The sequence below is a fragment of the Cydia splendana genome, chromosome 25 (assembly GCF_910591565.1).
Source record: "Cydia splendana chromosome 25, ilCydSple1.2, whole genome shotgun sequence".
In the NCBI taxonomy this organism is placed as follows: Eukaryota; Metazoa; Arthropoda; class Insecta; order Lepidoptera; family Tortricidae; genus Cydia; species Cydia splendana.
The window spans coordinates 6,787,109-6,803,514 of NC_085984.1; the positions used below are offsets into that span (position 1 = coordinate 6,787,109).

Below are 16,406 nucleotides of genomic sequence, written 5' to 3' on the forward strand. Positions count from 1 at the left end.
CTATCACAGTTCATGAGTTACAGCCTGGTGACAGACATACAGACGGACGGACAGACGGACAGCGGAGTCTTAATATTAGGGTCCCCTTTTTACCCTTTGGGTACGGAACCCTAAAAATCAATAAAACTTTTCTAAGTATCATTTAATTGTCACGCAAGATAAAAAATATTTATTTAATTACTATTGGAATGATTATATATTATATAGTACATTACGATACAAGTGTGAAAAATAGGAAATTCGCAACAAGTGGCGATAAATTAAAACACGACCGAATAATTACCTATTCGCACATGTATCGTACAACGTTTTACAGTACCTATGGCCCTTTAAGTTTTCGACATAGGTAGTTGCGTAATGTGCTAATTATAGCACTAGTGCGGTTTATGGTGCTACTTTAGTAGCACCATATTTACTGAAAATAATATTTACTTACTTACTTACGTACTAGGTAATCGTGACCTAGCTAAATAATTCCGGAGAGGTAAAATTTCAGACCTTACGTATATGGGGCTGTCCATAAATTACGTCATCGATTTTTGGCGATTTTTGACCCCCCCCCCCCTATAAACATCCAAAAATCATGCTTCAAATGACCCCATTTCCTCCTACTTCATGCTACCGTCATCCGATGTCCAGACCCCCCCCCCCTAATTTGAAATGACGTAATTTATGAATAGCCCCTATGTAGCACGACAAGAAATTGTAGAAAATTAATAGGAGCGCCAAACATGGCAACATGGGGGCCGATTTTTGAAATTCGTGCGCTCGATTTCGTCACTCGAAAATCGGCGGAAAACAGTGAAATGCTAATTTTTGAAATACGAGCGATAGTAATTGGGAATCGAGTGGTATTGACCACTCGTTTTCAATTCTATTACTAGAATTTAAATGCCGGGTACTGGAGATATTATTGAACGAAATACACGAAATCGAGCGGTCGGAATTCAAAAATCGGCCCCATGGTATGGAATTTTTTTAGTCCCATTTTATTTAGTTTCTACTATTCTATGTCGCACTATACTTTACTAGTAACAAAGTAGGTTAAACACTATTATTTTTTTATTGTGTTGCCGTTCTGATTGTGATTGCAGAAGCAATTGCTGATGCAGCATTACTGCTGCAGTATTTCAGCAACGGGAAACGGGCAAAAAACTTAAGTAAACGGGCAGTATACCTATTTGATAAAATGAGTGACGGTTTGAACGTATTAAACGACAGCAATGTGGCAAAATATAACGAGCAAATCACTTGTTAAATAAAAGGCATCATTAAAAAAAATCTTAAATTATATTTATCATTATAAGTAACTAGGTACTAGTGGTACTACGCATTGCATCCGCATCCGCACTGTCCTGATATGGAGACGGAGCCGGACGCCGGCACTGTGCCGCTGAAGTCGACGGAGCCAAGCACGGGCACGGAGCCGACGACGACGGTCTGGCCGCTCGCGTCGATGTCGCCGGACACGCCGACCTGCCCGGTGCCCACGCCGCCGTACGACGCGCACGGAGGCGTGGGCACGGGAGGCGGCGGCGCGGGCGCGCTTTGACTCGCGCTGTTGAGACCGCCGAGTCCGCTCAATCCGGACCCGTAGGGAAGTTGTGGGAATCCGCAGGACTGACTCATCACGGACTGCAAATAACAGAAAGATATAAAATAAGCTTTCCACTAAGATTTTCCGACCAAATTAATATTTAAATATTGCGGTAAGCATATTAACAACCTGAATAGGTACGAGTAGGTATATATTTATCAATTACCTGAATCAAGCAAGCCTGCAGGCAAAGGGCGAAGACTACGAAGGGAGACATGTTAGTACCTATTTAATAATGTTCTTGTTTAACACTAGAATGATTTGATATCAACCAACCATAGCTTTTATACTTGACATGGCGATAAATATTACAAAAATCTGTGCGTGTTGAAAATATTAGTTGAAAATGCATAATAACTCATTAAACTCATATCACATTGCGAAAAACATCGTTATCATTTATTATTAGGACAATCAAAACGAATTAAGTTACCACATATCAATTTTGCTTGTATTGCTATCGATTAATGTCGTTTATCAATTTTAACGAAATTTATCATGATTATTCAATAGGCTCTACCTTCATATAAAAGGTAGCCAGGTAAATCATACAATAATTAATTGATTGTTGTCAACCAAAGAAGTAATTTACAATGGCATCAAAATACATCACATTCTGCGCCGCAGTATATTTCATTCAGGTAATTAGATAGTTAAGTACCTATACATCTGATTATATAAATAACATTTATTGTTAGTTCGTAGGTACGTGCCATTACTCAAATATCTATGTAAGGTTTATTTGAGTTAGACATAATAAAACGTGTTTATAATATAAACTTGCTTATTTTACGATATTTTATGCGAATTAACTTAAGTAGGTATTGTTTATCAAACATTTTACACGCTTTTTCCTATTTTGTTTGCCGATTTTATGCAACTGATAGTTAAAATCTAACAAAACGCTTTTTTACAGTCTGTAGCCGGACAAAGTATCTACACGCCTAACTGCGAATGCCGCTCTATCACGATATCCGACAACGGTGGCCCTCTGGCGATTACTAGCATCGGCCCCATCGCGCCGTCCGGCATCGCCGTCGCCACGGACTTAGGCCTCGCTGGGGACCTGGACCTGTCCGGCGCGCTGCCATACCTGAGCGCTGTCGCGTTCGAGGGCCAGTTCAACACCAACGGCACCGCGCCGGTGTCGTACGGGTGCGGGGACTGCGTCGCCATCACGCAAGAGGTCGGCAACCCGAGTGGCGTAAACGCAGGCGTCTCGTCTGGCTATAGCACTGGTACAATTAACACCTGTGGCAGACGTTCTTAAGATAAAATCCCAGTTTAATTTAATAATAAATATTTAGAATTATATTTTAGTTTTTCTTCTTGTAACATACATTTTCCAAACCCTATTCTAGACCTGAAAATAATGTTGAGGCCTAGGCTCCTTTCTAGTGGTGCAGGGATGCCTAAGTGGATCTTCAATGAAGACTTATTATTTTAACTTGTGTACAAGATATATTTGTAAAATTAAATTAAATTAATACAAGTAAGAGTTTGTCGTTCAACGTATTTTGGAAGATTGCCGTTGGCTGCTGTCTGCGGACGTTAATATACGCATCCGATCGTTGCCGATCTTCGAATTTCGGACGCAATCGGCCGTCCATGACGTCACATAAGATGCGTTCTGAACAAATAATATTATTACAATGTAAGAAACAAAACACAGTTTAGTCATAAAACGTTTATTGTATTATTGAAGTGCAGTGTGGTTCATCACGGTAGAACTATTTAGTTGCATCCGCATCCGCACTGTCCGCAAATAGAGACGGAGCCGCATGCGGGCGCGCAGCCGCCGAAGCAGACGTCGCCGAGCACGGGCACGGCGCCGGTGACGCAGGTGGTGCCGCACGCGTCGATGGTGCCGGCCGCGCCCACCTGTCCGCAGCCCTGCCCGCCGTACGAGCCGCAGCTGCTGCCGGAGCTGGACCCGTAGCCGATGCTGGAACCGTAGCTGCTGCTGGAGCCGCAGCAGCGCTGGCTCATCACTGACTGATAATGGAAAAGAAACTGTCAGTCAAGGCAATAAAATATAAAATATGTACAAGTTGATTCGTAAGAGCTGGCGCGGAATATGTTTAAGCTACTTATCTATTTCACAGCGCAAGTATTTACAGTTTTATGGGACTCGGCGATATACAATTACTTGCGATGAATGTGATTTTCTTACTAAATTAATGTGAATGTGAACAAAAGGTACCATAAACCATGACCAGGCCGCGTAGCCAAGATGCCAATCGCTAACGCTCCGTAGCGATCGAAACGCAACTGTCACTGTCGCACTAATATGGAAGAGTGACAGAGAGACATAAAGCTTTTCGTTGTCGAAGCGATAGCGATTGTAACCTTGGCTAGGCCGGCTGGTTAAAAAGCTGCGGTAAGCGATTATGGAGGCTTTACATGTTCAAAATATAAAAGTAGAAACACAGAGGGACTGTATCCTTTGTGGAGGAATCATTTCGATCCCGAGTTTTTATTTCAAATTATGCGGACCGCCATCATTTTACAAACAAATTATTTTGAAAATCACACAAGTTGTAACAATAATTTAAAGTTTAACATGAAATTAAAGCTCTCCAAAGGGCCGCTACATGTTGGATCTGTATCCCCACGCAAGACCGGGATTTATAGGCTCGTGAAATCCAAGATGGAGCTACAAATTTAATAAAGCCTCCTTAAAAAAATAAACTTCCACAAAATAAGGACCTTTCACCTGGGTTTACAGTTTGCACGATGGATCCAAAATGTATGGGAAGATCCACGGATCCGGATCCAGATCCGGATAATTTCATACATTTCGGATCCGGATTGCAAACCCTACCTGGGTTACAGAAAATAGTTAGTTTAATCTTCTAAGACAGAAAAAGATAGTTAAGTAGTTGAACTTACCTGGATCAGGCAGATTTGGATGCAGAGGACCAACACGGTGTAAGGAGACATGGTTGACGTTGTTTATTCGAAGGTCGAAAAAACTATGTTCGATACCCTTGAAAGTCAGTTTTTATAATAAACCAATTAAAAACAATGATAAGAAGAACAATAGCATTTCAAAAGACGAAACACGTGGCCGATTTATGTTATCAAGTAAGTCAAGTCTAACATAAGAACACTTGAGCATACGTGGACAAACGTGCCTATTAAAGTTAATGTATGATATTTTAAGTTAATTTCGAAAGACTCGCAAGAACTATAAAAAGTCCTACGATTCTTACTGAAAATCATACTTTAGTAAGACACTTACTACAGCAACCATTAAAATGGCATTCAAAGCTATCCTTCTCTGCGCTTCTCTTCTGCTGGTCCAGGTAAATTATTGATTTTTCCTTTTGATTCCTTGATGTTAAATATATTGTTATGTACTTGTTGTGTTTACCTATGCTTTTCCATGAGTTTGCAAAAATATTAAATCTCTCTTTCGACAACGGCCGTATACTCGCAAATAATTGTCATTTTATTGGTTAAATTAAATTTATAGTTGATGTGCTCTTTTATATCTAGTCGGTAAGAAAAATTACATAAAATTTAATTGCAACCTGAACCAAATTCTTTAAGTGTCTATAAGTATTGTGAAACAATCAACTTTGATTCCCCTGCTACTGACTGATGGCTGAAAAGTAGGGAGCCACAAAGAGGAAAGAGTTACCACAGCCTATAAACATTTACAGTTCCTCGTTACAGTCCTAAAAAACAATAAAATATTATTGCGTTTCAGACCATCTCTGGCCAGAAATGCGGCTGCTCATATGGCAGCTCTAAAAGCTCCAGCAGCTCCAGCAGCGGTAACTCCATCTCCATCTCCAGCAGCGGCGGCGACCTCCTCATCACCAGCGTCGGCCCCATCTCCCCCTCCGGCATCGCCGTCTCCTCCGACCTCGGCCTGAGCGGAACCTTGGACGTTAACGGGGAACTGCCGTTCCTGAGCGCCGTGGAGTTCTCGGGCAAGTACGACACCAGCGGCTCGGCGTGCGTGGACTACAGCTGCGGCAGCTGCGGGAACGTGGCCATCACCAGCGTGCAGGGCGGCTCCGGCTCCGGCTGCGGCTGCGGCTGCGGACGTTAAGGACCTTCAATAACTTCTGGAAACATTTAGTTCATTTGCTAATTGACTTCTAGTGGTACGAACGACTTAATTTATGGAAACCTGATCGAATAAACGCAATTGCTCAGTAAAACATTGTTTTTGTCTATTAGGTACATACCTACGTTTAAAAACTACACTTGAAATACGTTTAAAAAAAGCATGTTAAAATGTAGGTACATTACACATATATATGTAGATCACATTACACATTACAACAATGCGAAATGTGAATATTTGACTTGAATTTCTTTATTTATTAGGTTATACTCTTTTCAATTACGTTAATTTGTCAAATACAAATAATTTATTGTTAAAAGTATTGTACAGTGGTTGCTCTTAAAGACAGAATTGTTATTAGAAAAAGTGGTTTACAAATGCCAGAACTAGGATTTCCTTTGTTTCAGGATGAAAAGGACAATACTAATTATTTTTTAATTATTCACTTGCATGCACAGTAATCTCAATAAAACTGAAATACAGAGTAAGTAGCTGTGCCATATTCTACATATGCTTCGTTAAGGTGTAGGTAATTCCCCAGTTGGGTTACTCCAGGATCTAGAGTCCAGATTCTACTGCTGCTCTACTTTTCTTTTGATTGGAAATTGGACGTAGTTTAAGGACGTACCCGGGTTCTCGGGTAAGGAAACTAAAGGGGCCCACTGATTAACAGTCCGCCGGACGGTATCAGCCTGTTAGTTGTTCGGAACTGTCAAAATTTTGTTCTAACTGACAGGCCGATACCGTCCGGCGGACTGTTAATCAGTGGGCCCCTTAAATTACCCCACCCGCTAAAACAGTAAAGTCACTAGTTTGGAACATCAACCAGGGCCATAATTTAGGCCGGTTAAAACCGGGCCAGACAGAGAACCAAATTTTTTAGTTCGCGTTCCATCAATTAACCAGTTTTTTAATGAACGAAATAATATAACGGTTTTGGAACGATATTAACCCTTAAATCAATAAGTGAAAAAACATCTCAAAATACTGTGTTGTACCGTTTAAATCGAATAGTTTCGAAAAAACATGATGTATGTCAAGTATATCGGACGTTGCCAGGTTCGGCGTAAACAAAAAAATACGCCGCGTAATGAAAAGACGTCCAGTATTTTAGACTGTTTTCCATGTTTTTTTTTTACATATAATTAAATTTTTAGGGTTCCGTACCTCAAAAGGAAAAAACGGAACCCTTATAGGATCACTCGTGCTTCTGTCCGTCTGTCACAGCCTATTTTCTCGGAAACTACTGAACTAATTAAGTTGAAATTTGGTACACATATTCAATTTAGTGACCCAAAGATGAACATGTAACGTAAATAAATGAATTTTATCACGGGGGCCACTTTTGGGGGGTAAATGAGAAAATTTAAAAAATAATGTTTTCCAAACTATATCGTGTTATATGTCAAATGAAAGAGCTCATTTTGAGATTTTTTTTTTATAATTTTTAAATAAGTAGGTTATAAGTTCCAAAAATAAGGATTTAAGAAAATAGCCAAAAAAAATTACCATTCCTCCCCTTTATCTCCAAAAATACTGGGTCAAAAATTAGAAAAAAAATACACAAAATAGTTCTTTACCTATAGATGTCAGCAAAACCTATTAGAAATGTGCAGTCAAGCGTGACTCGGACTTAATGTACGGAACCCTTGGAACGCGAGTCCGACTCGCACTAGGCCGGTTTTTTTATTAGAAATACACTTACTGCTGATAATGTCAACTTATGTAATAAATTTAAAAGTAAAACCTATTATTTCTATATATTTTTTTGTTTTACAATAACTTCATAGCTTAGGTGGTAAGATTTTACCAGTCATTGACATCATTATTTCTAACAAACTTAGCGGGGTATCGTAGGATCCAGTAACTACCATCAGAGCAATGATTATTACAATGATGCCTGCACTTTTATCAAAAAAAATTCTCTTGATGAACGAACAACAAAAACATCCGTGTTTTTTTATTATTATTGATTTGGTTAATTAAGTTGTAATACGGCAAGTAAGTACTTTTTAAAACGTTTTGAAATACTAGTACCCGATTAGAATTAACGCTGCATAGGGTTTGCACGACGGATCCGAAATGTATGGGATCCAGATCCGGATAATTTCATACATTTCGGATCCGGATTGCAAACCTTAACGCTGCATAATACTGCCATATACAAAAAATATAGAAATAGTGGAAAAATGTCAGTCTGTCCGATGCTTCATTGCAAGTTCTACGTTCTATCATAGAGAAAAAAATACATAGATTGCTCACTCCATACATCAGTTTTGCTGCTACTGCTACTTAAAGTACTGATAATTCCGCTACTCGATGCTAGATGTCGACTATGAATATAATAGTCTTTTTGGTACCAAAAGTGATGTATGGAGTGAGCACTCTTGTCTTACTATATTTCTCTATGGTTCTATAGGACTTTGACAAAAAGATTATGTTCACACTGGTTCCCAATATTTTTTTATTTTACTTAAACTTAACAAGTGACTTTGCCTATGAAGCCGAGGGTCCCGGGTTCGAATCCCGAATCAGCTCTTCTGTTGCCGTAATTGGACTGCGTTATGGAATAACGAACTACTTAGTTCGTTATAACGAACTACTTAGTTCGTTATTCCATAACGCAGTCCAATTATAATATTCAATCCACCACTACTTGTTTTATCAAGGAAATGATCAGTATCACCTGACCATCGGCCGAATATTCGGTATCCGGCCGCCGAATATTAGGCCGGTGGAACTACATATACCTTCATTTCGGTTTTCAGGTGCGCATTGTGCAGGTTTGACCTGTTTCCTAGTGAACGCTCGCGCAGACTCATGTCTAGGTTCGAAATGAGTGCGCGTGTAAATATCAGTTGAATGTCTAAATTGTTTTAAAATAATAAATGAGTAAGATAATGACCATGACTGTTTCTTAAATCCAAATTGTTTACTCCGAAATCAAGCAATGTTACTATCCGGTATACGGCCGGATATTTTAATAATGGCCTGAAAAGCCGGATCCCGGAGAGTAAGCGAATATCCGATGCATCTCTAATGACCTGTGATAATACCGTTCGTTTCAAACTTAAAAGCAACATTAAACTGAACGCCCCACGCAATGTGTTTACTGTTTACCCTCACATGTAAATGTGTATAAAATTCATAGTGTAGTGTTTAATTTCAAATTGGTTTTATTCTACTTAGTGACACAATTACGTAAAGTTTGAATTCTGGTATCACCAAGCTGATCTGATGTTGCTAGAAGATGAATAGGAACTTTTCGGTGGCTGCTAATAGTAGGCCCATCAAGGTTGGGCTCGACTGATTCGTTTTGACGAGGACAACTCTTTGTGGGTATTCAGTACAATTTGGCAATATTTATGTGTTAATAAAATGAAAACTTTTACAGAAACTTACTTAAAGTAACTACAGTTTACAATTTTAATATTTAATACAGCCAAAAATAATGTAAACAATTTTGGATAATTTCGTTTATTTGATCAGCTTTCCATAAATTAAGTCGTTCGTACAACTAAAGTCAATAAGCAAATGAACTAAATGTTTCCAGAAGTTATTGAAGGTCCTTAACGTCCGCAGCCGCAGCCGCAACCGGAGCCGGAGCCGCCCTGCACGCTGGTGATGGCCACGTTCCCGCAGCTGCCGCAGCTGTAGTCCACGCACGCCGAGCCGCTGGTGTCGTACTTGCCCGAGAACTCCACGGCGCTCAGGAACGGCAGTTGCCCGTTAACGTCCAAGGTTCCGCTCAGGCCGAGGTCGGAGGAGACGGCGATGCCGGAGGGGGAGATGGGGCCGACGCTGGTGATGGGGAGGTCGCCGCCGCTGCTGGAGATGGAGATGGAGTTGCCGCTGATGGAGCTGCTATAGCTCCTAGAGCTGCCACATGAGCAGCCGCATTTCTGGCCAGAGATGGTCTGAGACATAATAACAACAATCTTTAGGACGGAAAATATTTTTAAAGAGTAGGTACGTGCGTATGACACCCCCTGTCATTGTATATCTGTAGACTAAGTTAAATGATTACTATCAAGCTATCAGTCTATATCAGACAAAACCGACGTTGCTGGTTTAACAAGTACGTGGTAACCGAGATGTACCATCCAGTTGCTTAGAAATGCGGACGTTTAAAGTACGAACGTATCTTACAATTACAATTTTGATAAGAGAAGTTTAGTATTGCTAAAGACAAACCCCATGAAAAAATGTAAAGAAGAATTTATAGCAGTTTAGATTACAGACATAAAAGTTTTTGTGGCAAAAACGAGTGTTTGAGAAAACGAAAGATCGATAAATCTGTTACCGATAACAGTGTTGGGCATTCAAGAATAAAATCATTATTTGAATAAGAATTCGTAGGAATAAAATCATCTCGATTTTATTCCCGTCAAAAATATTCAAATAATTTTGGTCGGGAATAATTTATATGAGAAAAAATTGAATGAGAATAACTTATTCTTAATCAAATAAATATAATCATGATTTTTAATGGAAATAATATTCCACGAATAAAAATGTAGTCCGGGTGTATAGGTACTAATTACGTATAGTTAGGCAGATGTAATAGTAGTTAGTCTCTTGTCTAATTTATACCTATTTTATGGAATAAAATCTTACAAATTGACAGTCTCATAACGCATAGTTTCAGTAACCGTATTATTTTTAATTTACTAACCAAATCATTAGGTTCAATTTAGCTGGTCTAGGGGCCTAGCCAAGATACCAATCGTTTCCGCTCCGACAACGAAGCGCTTTGTCTCTATCACTCTTACATATTAGTGCGATAGAGAGACAGAGATAGCGTTTCGTTGTCGTAGCGCAAACGATTGGCATGTTGGCTACGCTCCCAATGTGCCTAACCAAGTTGCCAATTTTTGTTTTTATTTTAATAACTAAATCATTAGATAAATTTAGCTGTTCTGGGGGCTAACCAACATGCCAATCGCTTGCGCTCTAACAACGAAGCGCTCTCTGTCTCTATCACTCTTACATATTAGTGTGATAGAGAGACAGAGATAGCGTTTCGTTGTCGTACCGCAAACGATTGGCATGTTGGCTATGCACCCAAGTTGCCTAGCCAAGATGACAATTTTTGTTTTTAATTTAATAACCAAATCTTTGGGTACAATTTAGCTGTTCTAGGGGCCCAGACATTATGCCAATCGTTTGCGCTCCGACAACGAAGCGCTCTCTCTGTCTCTCTATAGCACTAATATGTAAGAGTGATAGAGACAGAAAGCGCTTCGTTGTTGGAGCGCAAGCGATTGGCATGTTGGCTAGGCCCCCAGAACAGCTAAATTTACCTAATGATTTGGTTATTAAATTAAAAACAAAAATTGGCATCATGGCTAGGCACCTTGGAAGCGTAGCCAACATGCCAAACGTTTGCGCCACGACAACAAAACGCTATTTCTGTCTCTCTATCGCACTAATATGTAAGAGTGATAGAGACAGAAAGCGCTTCGTTGTCGGAGCGCAAGCGATTGGCATATTGGCTAGGCCCCCTGAACAGCTAAATTGTACACAAAGATTTGATGGTTATTAAATTAAGAACAAAAATTGAAATCTTGGCTAGGCACCTTGGGTGCGTCATGCCAATCGTTTGCGTTACCACAACGAAACGCTATCTCTGTCTCTCTATCGCACTAATATGTAAGAGTGATAGAGACAGAAAGCGCTAAAAACAGCTAAATTGTACCTAATGATTTGGTTATTAAATTAAAAACAAAAATTGGCATCTTATATAGGCACCCAATCGTTTGCGGCACGAGTGCTACGACAACGAAACGCTATCTGTCTCTCTATCGCACTAATATGTAAGAGTGATAGAGAGAGACTATGCGCAACTCTACGGAGGACAACGTTTGGCATGTTGGCTAAGCACCCTGATCGGATGATAGAACTAGATAGTGTATAGCGGAACTCCTCAATGTGTACTATACCTAAACTAAAGTAACAAATATCAAATCAATCCGAGTTATATAGAAGGGTGAAAATCAACTTACAAAATATAACCAATTGTACTACAAAAATTAACTTAATTCTAAATAACATTTTAATTGAATAAAACCTTAGTTAGAATAGCCTCACTTCTAGAATAATTATTCTGTTTTTTATTCCGCATTTAAAATAAAAGTCACATGAATTATTCACCTTAATTTTATTCTAAAATAACTAGTGCAAGAATTATTCTAATTCAAATCGATTTGAATAAGAATAAAATTTCTGTTTTTATTCTTATTCTTATTCCAGTTAATTTTTGCCCAACTCTGACCGATAAGTCATAGGTAGATTAATATTTAAAATATGTAACTTCTACTTGCTGCAGGTAAGATACCGAGAAATTTCAATAGGTAATGCAATTCAATCACAAAGCGGTACATAATTTCTTTATTAAGTACATTACTTTCTTCAGTACTTAAAAATTCAAACGTAAACTATAGTATACAGTGCTAAAAGAATAGAAAACTGCCAATATATCAAAAGAGAATTAGATATCGAACGTGTTGTGTATTTCGCGGTAGCTTATCTTCTTATAAAATGTAATAAATATCTAAGTGTAATTAATTAAGGTAACATCGATAACAGACATATCGATATTTCATTTTGTCAATCACTTTATTTTGCCACAATAACTTCTATGTCTGGTTATTTAGCATTAAAACAGATATTAAGAAAAGTCAAGGAAAAAAATAACCAATTATTTACCTGGACCAGCAGAAGAGAAGCGCAGAGAAGGATAGCTTTGAATGCCATTTTAATGGTTGCTGTAGTAAGTGTCTTACTAAAGTATAATTTTCAGTAAGAATTGTAGGACTTTTTATAGTTCTTGCAAGTCTTTCGAAATTAACTTAAGATAACATACATAATTTTAATAGGGCACGTTTCTCAAATCATGCCCAAGCGTTTTTAGATTAGTCTACCTATAGTTTACTTGTAACATAAATCAGCCACGTGTTTCGTCTTTTGAAATGCTATTGTTCTTTTAATCATCGTTTTTAATTGGTTTATTATAAAAGCTGGTCTTCAAGAGTATCGAACATAGTTTTTTTCGACCTTCGAATAAACACCATCAACCATGTCTCCTTACACCGTGTTGGTCCTCTGCGTCCAGATTTGCCTGATCCAAGTGAGTACAACTCCTTTATTTTTTTATATGTACAACTACTTCGTTTGCAATTGTTTTATGTCAAAACAATGACTCGTGAAATTTGAGAAAAAAGGACCACCACAAGCTGCACGTTCAGCTATGCTACCCGTGTTTTGGTTCTTTTTTTCAACAAGGTTTTTTTCTCATATACGCCAATCGCTTCTTTTTAACCCTCCTTGAGCAAGTTAAAAAAAAACTTTATTTCGCAATCAACTGTGTAAAAATGGTACCTATTAAATGTTATTAAATCATATTTATATAAACTAAATATTATATTTCCATATAATTATAAATAATAAAAGGTGTAAACTAATGACTGTTCATAGGCGGGATAAGCCATTTTACTTATCTGCCATTTAAATATTGCTACTGAATCCCTGACACTTTATAAAACGATGTCACCCGCCGCGTCTGTCTGTTTGTGTGTATGTATGTTCGCGATGAACTCAAAAACTACTGAACGGATTATCATGCGGTTTTCACCTATGAATAGAGTTATTCTTGAGGAAGGTTTAGGTGTATAATTTGTTAAGGTTTTATGTAACCCTGTCGCTAGTCACTCATAATCGCGAGTGACGATTGATGGTTACATTGAAGACACCCATTAAACTAAATACTTTCGCTCTAGAATGTGATTCTCAAAATTGGACGCGGAATTTCTATGAAAATATTGTAAGTCCAGATCCGATCCAGCTTTTACGATTCGATTTATCTATAGGTCTTACCTCGACTAACAGTTTTTTTTAATCAACAGTCAGTGATGAGCCAGCGCTGCTGCGGCTCCAGCAGCAGCTACGGTTCCAGCATCGGCTACGGGTCCAGCTCCGGCAGCAGCTGCGGCTCGTACGGCGGGCAGGGCTGCGGACAGGTGGGCGCGGCCGGCACCATCGACGCGTGCGGCACCACCTGCGTCACCGGCGCCGTGCCCGTGCTCGGCTCCGTCTGCTTCGACGGCTGCGCGCCCGCATGCGGCTCCGTCTCTATTTGCGGACAGTGCGGATGCGGATGCAACTAAACAGTTTTACCATGATGATGATGAATCTCACTACACTTCAACAATAAAATATACGCTTTGTGACTAAACTAAACTGAGTTTCGTTTCTTATGTTGTAATATATTTTCAGGTGATTAAAAACCTAAGGTTTTCTTAAATTTAACGTGACAAATAACAAAAACTCTCATAAATATAATGCTAATAATTTATTACTAAATAAAACTGGGATTTTGTCTTAGGAACGTCTGCCACAGGTGTTAATTGTACCAGTGCTATAGCCAGACGAGGCGCCAGCGTTTACGCCATTCGGGTTCCCGACCTCCTGCGTGATGGCGACGCAGTCCCCGCACCCGTACGACACCGGCGCTGTGCCGCTGGTATTGAACTGGCCCTCGAACGCCACCGCGCTCAGGTACGGCACCGCGCCGGACAGGTCTAGGTCGCCGGACAGGCCCAGGTCCGTGGCGACGGCGATGCCGGACGGCGCGATGGGGCCGATGCTGGTAATCGTAAGAGGACCACCGTTGTCAGATATTGTGATAGAGCGGCAGCCGCAGTTAGGTGATTGGGCGATAATGGTCTGTAATTAAACAATTTGATTTAATTATTGTTCTCTGGGTCTGGGTGCGTTAAGATGTTATTTTATTTACCATTAGCACTTTCCTCTGACTTTGTCTATAAGAAATAGTTATACTGACCTACGTTTCTACCTCTTAGGCATCTTAGGGGATTAAACTATCTAATAGTGTCTTATTTCACATTATTAACTACACCTACCCATGCCATTGTTTATTGTATAACAGTAAAATCAGTTTATTGAAATCGAATTAAGTGTCTACTTGCAGTTTTCAATTCTAAAATGTCCAATTCGCAAATAATAACACAAGAATGCATGTTAATCAACTAACCTGGACTAAAAAGGCTGATGTGCAGAAAATTACGAATTTGAAGGCCATATTGGACTTTGTTCCAAATACGGGACAATAAATTAAATGTATAACAAAACGGATAACAAGGCACTTTTATACTTTTAAGTATGTCGTATATATTGATAAAAATAAAACGATACGGAAATTTCATTGCCTATTAGGTACTAACATTATCGATGAAAAAGTTTCAATGTTTTAACTGAGGCATTAAACGTTATCTATTAAGATAATAACTCTTTTAGCAACGCTTATTACGAACGTGCTTTGCCAATATTTTTCAACACTGACCTATTTGTAATACTTATCGCTTTGATTAGTATATAAGTAGTGCCAGGTTGTTATCTAATTATTATAGTTCAGGAACAACTCACATACATACGAAAATGTCACCACTTACAGTTTTTGCTCTCTTCGTACAGGCTTGCTTGATTCAGGTAATTTACTTATTCGCTTAAAACTTATTTCTTAATTTTAATCCCCTGAGAACAAACAAAACAAAAAAAAACAAAAACAAAACATCGAGATCAATTTTCTTGTTTTCTAAGGAAGGGCTATTACAGCGTTTTAAAACTCTCACTTTAAAATTAACTTGTTCCCAAACTTGTAGGTAGAGGTACCTATATATACCAAGTAATACCAACTTTTATCGCCATGTGTCTCTACTTTTGGTATGAATTTCTTAGTGGGTTTCATGATAATATTCGTAGCCTACAGTAAAAATCCAAGATTCCGAATTTGCGTTGATTATAAGTAAAGGTAATAATTTTAGGTAAAGGGTTAAAATAGATCTTGCTAATATTTATTTAATTCAATAATGTGAAAAAAAATACTTACATTTGCTCATTTTTACAGTCCGTGCTAAGTCAGTCCTGCGGATACCCTCAACTTCCCTACGGGTCCGGATTGAGCGGACTCGGCGGTCTCAACAGCGCGAGTCCAAGCGCGCCCGCACCGCCCCCCGTGCCCACGCCGCCGTGCGCGTCGTACGGCGGCGTGGGCACCGGGCAGGTCGGCGTGTCCGGCGACATCGACGCGAGCGGCCAGACCGTCGTCGTCGGCTCCGTGCCCGTGCTCGGCTCCGTCGACTTCAACGGCACCGTGACGGCGTCCGGCTCCGTGTCCATTTCTGGACAGTGTGGATGCGGGTGCAATGCTTAATTTAAATTCTACTGTGATAAATATAGTTTAGTTTTTTTTATGCACGAGCCGTTTAATTTATTGTATTAACTATATCAATCTAGCTATATAGGTTTCAGGAACTCGAGGATCCCTTATCAGCCCTATCTATTATACATACAGTATGGAACATTTCTAGAGACTGAGCTGAAAGGATAGTGTCATCTAAGTGATCTACAGTCATTAAAATGAAATATATAAGTACACAGGTTTACAAAAATAAATTACAGTAATGGAAGTACAAATGCGAACTTATCCCTATAAGGGATCTCTTCCAGCTAATATTATTATACGGGGTGATTGGAAATTCACCGTATTCCTTGAAAGGGGTTATTCTATGGGTTATTTGCAATGATTTAAGTCCAGTCAACCAGGGGTCAAAACTCATTGGTTTTCAAATTATTTGAGTTTTTAGTTTTTTGTTTAAAAAACCCGCCTTTCGACTAAAAACTGGTAATTGTGAAAAAACTACACAAATT

The 16,406-nt window shown here is 39.2% G+C and overlaps 7 protein-coding genes across 7 annotated transcripts in view; 4 read left to right on the top strand and 3 right to left on the bottom strand.

The window, feature by feature from the left end:
• Nucleotides 1-1,326: 1,326 nt before the first annotated feature.
• LOC134802661 (chorion class CA protein ERA.1-like) lies at nucleotides 1,327-1,841 on the bottom strand. Its single transcript, XM_063775297.1, has 2 exons — nucleotides 1,764-1,841; nucleotides 1,327-1,635 (listed from the first exon to the last, which is right to left on the bottom strand). Exons 1-2 carry the CDS (start codon nucleotides 1,812-1,814, stop codon nucleotides 1,327-1,329), a joined length of 360 nt encoding a protein of 119 aa, XP_063631367.1. The 5' UTR covers nucleotides 1,815-1,841.
• Nucleotides 1,842-2,169: 328 nt separating this feature from the next.
• On the top strand, nucleotides 2,170-2,911 carry LOC134802829 (chorion class CB protein M5H4-like). The gene is made up of 2 exons (XM_063775557.1): nucleotides 2,170-2,238; nucleotides 2,514-2,911. Exons 1-2 carry the CDS (start codon nucleotides 2,191-2,193, stop codon nucleotides 2,865-2,867), a joined length of 402 nt encoding a protein of 133 aa, XP_063631627.1. The 5' UTR covers nucleotides 2,170-2,190; the 3' UTR covers nucleotides 2,868-2,911.
• Nucleotides 2,912-3,269: 358 nt separating this feature from the next.
• LOC134802662 (uncharacterized) overlaps nucleotides 3,270-16,406 on the bottom strand; it is a 58,651-nt gene continuing 45,514 nt past the window's right edge. The window contains exons 3-6 of the mRNA XM_063775298.1: nucleotides 9,251-9,551; nucleotides 5,577-5,647; nucleotides 5,315-5,477; nucleotides 3,270-3,592 (exon numbers count right to left, since the gene is read on the bottom strand). Of these exons, the coding sequence (XP_063631368.1) occupies nucleotides 3,332-3,592; nucleotides 5,315-5,477; nucleotides 5,577-5,647; nucleotides 9,251-9,551 (796 nt within the window). The 3' untranslated portion in view covers nucleotides 3,270-3,331. The remainder of the gene's footprint in view (nucleotides 3,593-5,314; nucleotides 5,478-5,576; nucleotides 5,648-9,250; nucleotides 9,552-16,406) is intronic.
• On the top strand, nucleotides 4,759-5,692 carry LOC134802830 (chorion class high-cysteine HCB protein 12-like). Its single transcript, XM_063775559.1, has 2 exons — nucleotides 4,759-4,905; nucleotides 5,313-5,692. Exons 1-2 carry the CDS (start codon nucleotides 4,858-4,860, stop codon nucleotides 5,658-5,660), a joined length of 396 nt encoding a protein of 131 aa, XP_063631629.1. The 5' UTR covers nucleotides 4,759-4,857; the 3' UTR covers nucleotides 5,661-5,692.
• LOC134802912 (chorion class high-cysteine HCA protein 12-like) lies at nucleotides 12,725-13,856 on the top strand. The gene is made up of 2 exons (XM_063775634.1): nucleotides 12,725-12,807; nucleotides 13,583-13,856. Exons 1-2 carry the CDS (start codon nucleotides 12,757-12,759, stop codon nucleotides 13,841-13,843), a joined length of 312 nt encoding a protein of 103 aa, XP_063631704.1. The 5' UTR covers nucleotides 12,725-12,756; the 3' UTR covers nucleotides 13,844-13,856.
• Nucleotides 14,014-14,829, bottom strand: LOC134802910 (chorion class CB protein M5H4-like). The gene is made up of 2 exons (XM_063775632.1): nucleotides 14,731-14,829; nucleotides 14,014-14,402 (listed from the first exon to the last, which is right to left on the bottom strand). Exons 1-2 carry the CDS (start codon nucleotides 14,776-14,778, stop codon nucleotides 14,058-14,060), a joined length of 393 nt encoding a protein of 130 aa, XP_063631702.1. The 5' UTR covers nucleotides 14,779-14,829; the 3' UTR covers nucleotides 14,014-14,057.
• On the top strand, nucleotides 15,094-15,916 carry LOC134802911 (chorion class CA protein ERA.1-like). The gene is made up of 2 exons (XM_063775633.1): nucleotides 15,094-15,185; nucleotides 15,604-15,916. Exons 1-2 carry the CDS (start codon nucleotides 15,135-15,137, stop codon nucleotides 15,907-15,909), a joined length of 357 nt encoding a protein of 118 aa, XP_063631703.1. The 5' UTR covers nucleotides 15,094-15,134; the 3' UTR covers nucleotides 15,910-15,916.

What these genes read in the sequence shown, in the direction of transcription:
- LOC134802661 (XM_063775297.1), bottom strand. Translation starts at nt 1,814, where the DNA reads ATGTCTCCCTTCGTAGTCTTCGCCCTTTGCCTGCAGGCTTGCTTGATT. An exon ending in TGCAGGCTTGCTTGATTCAG is followed by an intron (nt 1,636 to 1,763) that starts GTAATTGATAAA and finishes TGTTATTTGCAG; the next exon opens with TCCGTGATGAGTCAGTCCTG.
- LOC134802829 (XM_063775557.1), top strand. Translation starts at nt 2,191, where the DNA reads ATGGCATCAAAATACATCACATTCTGCGCCGCAGTATATTTCATTCAG. An exon ending in CCGCAGTATATTTCATTCAG is followed by an intron (nt 2,239 to 2,513) that starts GTAATTAGATAG and finishes GCTTTTTTACAG; the next exon opens with TCTGTAGCCGGACAAAGTAT.
- LOC134802830 (XM_063775559.1), top strand. Translation starts at nt 4,858, where the DNA reads ATGGCATTCAAAGCTATCCTTCTCTGCGCTTCTCTTCTGCTGGTCCAG. An exon ending in CTTCTCTTCTGCTGGTCCAG is followed by an intron (nt 4,906 to 5,312) that starts GTAAATTATTGA and finishes ATTGCGTTTCAG; the next exon opens with ACCATCTCTGGCCAGAAATG.
- LOC134802912 (XM_063775634.1), top strand. Translation starts at nt 12,757, where the DNA reads ATGTCTCCTTACACCGTGTTGGTCCTCTGCGTCCAGATTTGCCTGATC. An exon ending in TCCAGATTTGCCTGATCCAA is followed by an intron (nt 12,808 to 13,582) that starts GTGAGTACAACT and finishes TTTAATCAACAG; the next exon opens with TCAGTGATGAGCCAGCGCTG.
- LOC134802910 (XM_063775632.1), bottom strand. Translation starts at nt 14,778, where the DNA reads ATGGCCTTCAAATTCGTAATTTTCTGCACATCAGCCTTTTTAGTCCAG. An exon ending in CATCAGCCTTTTTAGTCCAG is followed by an intron (nt 14,403 to 14,730) that starts GTTAGTTGATTA and finishes GTTTAATTACAG; the next exon opens with ACCATTATCGCCCAATCACC.
- LOC134802911 (XM_063775633.1), top strand. Translation starts at nt 15,135, where the DNA reads ATGTCACCACTTACAGTTTTTGCTCTCTTCGTACAGGCTTGCTTGATT. An exon ending in TACAGGCTTGCTTGATTCAG is followed by an intron (nt 15,186 to 15,603) that starts GTAATTTACTTA and finishes TCATTTTTACAG; the next exon opens with TCCGTGCTAAGTCAGTCCTG.